The 5,451-nt window shown below is 43.8% G+C and overlaps 1 protein-coding gene across 4 annotated transcripts in view; it reads left to right on the top strand.

Annotated features, from left to right (window-relative positions):
• The first annotated feature begins 3,955 nt into the window (after window positions 1-3,955).
• Window positions 3,956-5,451, top strand: part of PDS5A (PDS5 cohesin associated factor A) — a 38,408-nt gene continuing 36,912 nt past the window's right edge. For 2 of the 4 annotated variants that reach the window (XM_072406307.1, XM_072406309.1), the window contains exons 1-2: window positions 3,956-4,255; window positions 4,715-4,867. In XM_072406307.1, coding sequence (XP_072262408.1) covers window positions 4,754-4,867 — 114 coding nt within the window. In that variant the 5' untranslated portion in view covers window positions 3,956-4,255; window positions 4,715-4,753. The other 2 variants (XM_072406310.1, XM_072406308.1) reach the window with 2 other exon arrangements.

The following is a 5,451-nucleotide window of genomic DNA, read 5'->3' on the forward strand; positions in this document are numbered from 1 at the left end:
CATTCACACCAAGCCAGTTCCATGCAGGAAGTTTAAGGCATGCATACTAGGTTCTACATTAGCATGTGGAGTGCTAATGAAGCCCATTTATTTAAAAGTGCTGCTAACACACCATAACATACCGAAAAGCCAACCTGAACTATTCTATAGAACACAGCACATTGAAGTGAATGTCTATTTTATTATACAAATGAATGGCAACTTATGTTGTGTATCCATAACTGCAAATGTTTTTTTACCTCTCCTGGTGACAGGACAATATAAGGAGAAGCAGCAGATTGATGAGCTCATTTTCCTGTTACTTTGCTTTGTTTTTCTATGAGTTTCTTCCACTTCAGCACAACTGGTGTGCTTGTTGTGCTACTTCTCTTTTCAGTAAAGGTTATACTGTTGAATGATTGTAAAAGGTGCATACCATGTCAAGTTTAGGGATTTACACTGCCTGAAAAAAAATATACATTTACAACCAAAACCACACTGGTCTTGTTCTTTGTTGTGCATTTAGGCAGCTCATATAATGTGCAGCTTTGTGTATTGCTTTAGGCAGCCTATTCAATGAGTTGCCTAACACAACATAGTGCATAAAAAAGATCCATGCATTTTTAATGCCAAATTACTGTGTATCACATAATTTCGAAAAGGTGCATTGGAGTGACATTAAGAAAAAAATCACACACTATCACACAAACACGCTTTACTGTGTGATGTGGTTATCCACACGTAAACCGTGTTGGCTCCATTGACATGTAAATAAGGAGGAGCCACACATGATGCAGGATTACATTTGCACTAAGCATTTAAAACAATGCATTTTTTTTATTTATTTACCCTGTTTAAATACAAAATAAATTAAAAAGGAAATGCTGTAATGTAAATCTGCAAATACTGGCATCAGTGCATTGTATTGTGGTCATGCTAGACTTCTAGCTTTTAGGATAAGGCCCATCATGCTGCTGAAATTTTAGAATGTGCAGACATTATTATTATTTTTTTTACACTGTTTTAAAGCACCAACATATTATGCAGCGCTGTACATTAAATAGGGGTTGCAAATGACAGACAGATACAAACAAACAATGGCACAGGAGGAGGAGAGGGCCCCGCTTACAATCTAAGTCCCCACCTAACCTGTGTTCATTGGCAGTGTATGCACAGTAATATTATTAAAATATCCCAAAGTAGCATTAGTATTAAAGTAGCCCAAACAGGGCTACCTACAAAACATGCAAGTGAACAAATTTCTTGCTGCACTCCAGAACACTGCAGTGTTTAGGAAAAATCCCTGCTGAAGTTTGCGGTCAATCTCCTTGACCCCCTAGCACTCCGCACTCAGCATTTCTTATGGCTGATTTCCAATTCACTACATGCCCTTTACTGCAAATTTAAGGCTTATACAAAGCAGAGTGTGGTAGATCAAAAAAGAAAAAAGTCAGACTGCACTGAGTCAGCTAAAAGGTGTGAAGCTCATAATATTATTACACAGTATTTATATAGCGCCAATATGTTATGCCGCCCTTTACAAAGTCAAGTCTAGCTGTCCCTCAAAGGGGCTCACAATCTAATGTAGATCAGTGTTTCTCAGCCAAGGTTCCGTGGAATCCTTGTCTCTTCCAGAGGTTTCTAGAGGTTTCGTGAGCAGTGAGCAGTTTGTGCTTCTTGGATCAGTTACCCCTGACCCCATTGATCTTTTTGTCCATCTGTAAGGGTGACATTCTTCTCTCTGACCACCATGTTACTGTACTGTGAGCCACGGACATAGTAATTATAGCAGGGGTTCCTTAGGAACTGAAAATAACTTTTTAAGTACTTTTTTTTACTGTCATAGACATTTGGCTGCTAAGGATTAAGAACATGAATATTTAAAGGGGCACTGGATCAAGAACATGAAGATGGATATTCCAAGGTGAATTACATAAAATCAGAATAGGAGAGCGGCATTTCTAAAAGCAGGGGGGTCGTTTACTACAACAGCTAACTTCAGTTATATGCAATTTTTTTGCATATACAAGTAATTTTTTTATTACATTACGTAGTGCTTTATAAAGTACATAGTCATGTCACTAACTGTCCTTCAGAGTCATCAACATGGTCTGAGACCAATTTTAAAGGGAAGCCAAATAACCCAAATTCATGGTATTTGGAAGGTGGGAGAAAACAGAGGTACCCAAAGGAAACCCACACAAACAGAGGGAAAACATATCAATTGTAGATAGGGTCCTGGCTGATATTCAAATATTCTGAAAATATCCTTGATGTACCTGGAAGGTCCTGCAAAGCCAACTTTTCTGCCCAAATGCACAATCATTGACATTATTCATGAAGAGAGGGGAACATGCTTACTAAATAACCCTAATCTGTTGCTGACCTGGGTAAGGGTAGACAGTTTCATGTCAGTGTAAGAGTGCCATTAAAAGCACTGCAAAGTCATGGATGGGTGCAGTCCTGAGTCAGGAATGGGGCGCAGAAACGTAGTGGTACCCTTAGGGATGAAAAAAAAAAAAACATAAATACACTGGACATCGCTCCTGACAGTGCATGACAAGGGTAGCTCTGCCCCTAAGAGTCAAAGAGGAGCTAACCCAATCATGAGTTGTCAGGTGGAGTGCCAGAAAAGAAAAATTACAAATAAGAAGGACAACTTTCCATATTTATCCCTGCAACATACTGTATGTCTAATCGAAAAGAAATCTCTTCTGCAATAAAAATTCTGCGTGTTAAAAGTGTTTAATTGTGGAAGTTACACTTTTACATATTAGGGGAATTGCAGGTTTCCCCTTCCTTCCCTGAAGGTTATGTTTGATCATGAACTCTCCAATAGTTTTTGCTATTTTTGCCCATGCCCCATAAAAAGCTCTGACATACTCCTGAATACTTACATCTGAATATCTGTTCTGTCACAGGTGCCACCATCTTCTTCCATGTTCATGCAGTCCTAATTTCACTGTCCTCCAGTCCTACTACCATTACACTTAGATACACCAGAGTCACAGATCTCATCAGGGGAGGAAACAGCACACGGCAGGGCCCTGGTTTTGGACACACTATGAATATTTTTAGATACTTTTTTTTATTTTTTATTTTTATATTTATTTATTTATTTTTTTTTACACTTTTTGCGGAGGACCCCTTCACTTCCATCTTTACCAACATGGTGGTAAAGTCTGAAGCAGAAACCCACAGCCCCCCGTGATACCTCTGGAATGGTCTTCCTCGTCCTATTCGGCTTGCTCCTACTTTCTGCTCATTTAAAAGAGCGCTCAAAACCCATTTTTTCAAACTTGCCTACCTGTCTACTTCTGTCTTTTGGTACCGTCACTACTTCCCACCACTACATTTCTCCCATCCTATTGTGTGTTACTTCCCCCACCTCCTAGATTGTAAGCTCTTCGGGGCAGGGTCCTCTCCTCCTGTGTCACTGTCTGTAATTTGCAACCCCTATTTATTGTGCAGCGCTGCATAATATGTTAGCGCTATATCAATCCTGTTTAATACCCTGAATGAAAGCCACCAAACCAAATAGTGATTTCCATTTTTGTAAAACAATGGCCCCTTAGGATGTAAGTGCCCTTCTGGTGGTATTTCTTGCACCTCAGGGATGTTTAGGGGTAAGAGTTCAATGCAATGTGGGGGTGCGTTGTATTATTTGCCATTATTATCTTGACGTTTGGCCTTTTAATGAGGGCCCATTTGTCAGGTCTATCAGTGGCTGGCAACAGCTGGTAATAAATACAGGGGTATGTGGTGAATCATTCGGGTGAATGTGTGACTAACATTGGTAGGGGGTCTCTGGTTACAACACTTTCTAGGAACCCTGGACACATGACGCCGTCACATGACCTGCAGGAAGGTGAGAGACGTTTTGTTTGCCCCGGCTGCGTCTCTACGCCTTATTTTGGCGCCAACCACCAGAGGTCGCTGTCCGCCCGCTCCTGCCCCGGTTTCCTCAGCGAGTAACTCCAGGACAGGAACGGCGCAAGGGAGCGTGGCGGCCGCGAGCCTGAGCGCGTGTCCGCCCCCTTCTCCCCCTCCCTCACACACCCGGCATTCCCGCTTCTGGCCAGGACAGAGTCCGGTGGGGGAGTCACGTGTGCGGCTCGCGGCGCTTGGTGTTGGAAGATTCCAGTCAGAACAGCTAGGTGCACGCGGAGAGGCCTCCCCCTCCCCCCTCTCCTCACACTCCTCCTCCCCCTCCTCAGAGCCGCCCCGACACACCGGGCGCCGGATACATGCAGGGGGAGCTCGCCCTCCTCCGGAGGTAAGCCATACAACACGGGGCGATATATGACATGGTGACCGGCTCCCGCAGCCACCTCGGGGCCCTTCTCCGGGTGACACCGACTTATTGTAAGTTCCGCTTACCTATGGCCGATATGGGGCCCTGCAACTCTTCAGGAACTACTGCCCTGCCCGGCACGCTGCGACTTGTAGTTCTCTTGCCGTGTTAGGGCCCCGGGCCTAGTTGCCAGGGAGGGGATTGAGGCCTGCACTATAGTCGGCTGCCTCTTACTAGCAGCGTCCTGTCACCAACTACTTCCCAGGCCTTAGTATTCACCCAGAGCGAATAGCATTTTATACCCGGTTATCCCCGACTTCCCCCGCTGCACTCCTCACCCCACATATTCACACATTTACTACGGGACCCGAGTGGGGTGATAGCCGGGCTGTTTTTGTTCCATACGGCCGTGTAGGTGACGTTTTGTTTTGTGACCGATAGAGGCCGCTAGAGGACCGTGGCAGAGATTCCCCGGGCAGAATGGAGTTCCCCAGCACTCAGCAGAAACCCGCCGATGGCAAAATCATCTACCCACCCGGGGTGAAGGACATCACCGACAAAATCTCCAACGATGAAGTGGTTAAAAGGCTCAAAGTGAGTAACCATTGCTCTGTGTTGTTCCTCTGATCGCAGGCTCCTCTCTTTCTTTAAAAGTTGTTATCCACTCAATTTATTATGTCTGTAAAAAACTTGCACCATTGTTAATAGAAAAAAATGCAGATAGCTGATGGTAACATTTGCTTTTTTTTTTTTTTTTTTTTTTTTTTTTTTTTTTTTTTGCATTTGCTGTTTTTTGCCTTTTTTATATTTTTGGGTGCATTTTAAATCAGTTGCTGAACTCTTTTGGATGCATTTTCTGTCCCCATGTCTTGTTCCATGCAAGCTGTGCTCTGTGTACATGGGCTCTATCTGATTTAGATAACAGGGCCACAATTCTGCTGCAAAGATCAACACACCTGTCGGGTCCTCTGCTCCCCTCCCAAGTGGAATTAATTTCTGTGTGGCTCAATTCTGGCACAGGTGCCGCCATCTTCTTGCGTGATTATTGACCTTCTTGATTGGATAATGTGACCTTGGGGTGTCAAACTCGGCCCGCAAGAAAATACCAAATGTCTACTGGAGCTGGTCCGCCGATAGACAGGGCATGCACCGCAAATACTACAAATCCCAGAATGCTC

This window comes from Pyxicephalus adspersus, chromosome 3 (assembly GCF_032062135.1).
Source record: "Pyxicephalus adspersus chromosome 3, UCB_Pads_2.0, whole genome shotgun sequence".
Lineage (NCBI taxonomy): Eukaryota > Metazoa > Chordata > Amphibia > Anura > Pyxicephalidae > Pyxicephalus > Pyxicephalus adspersus.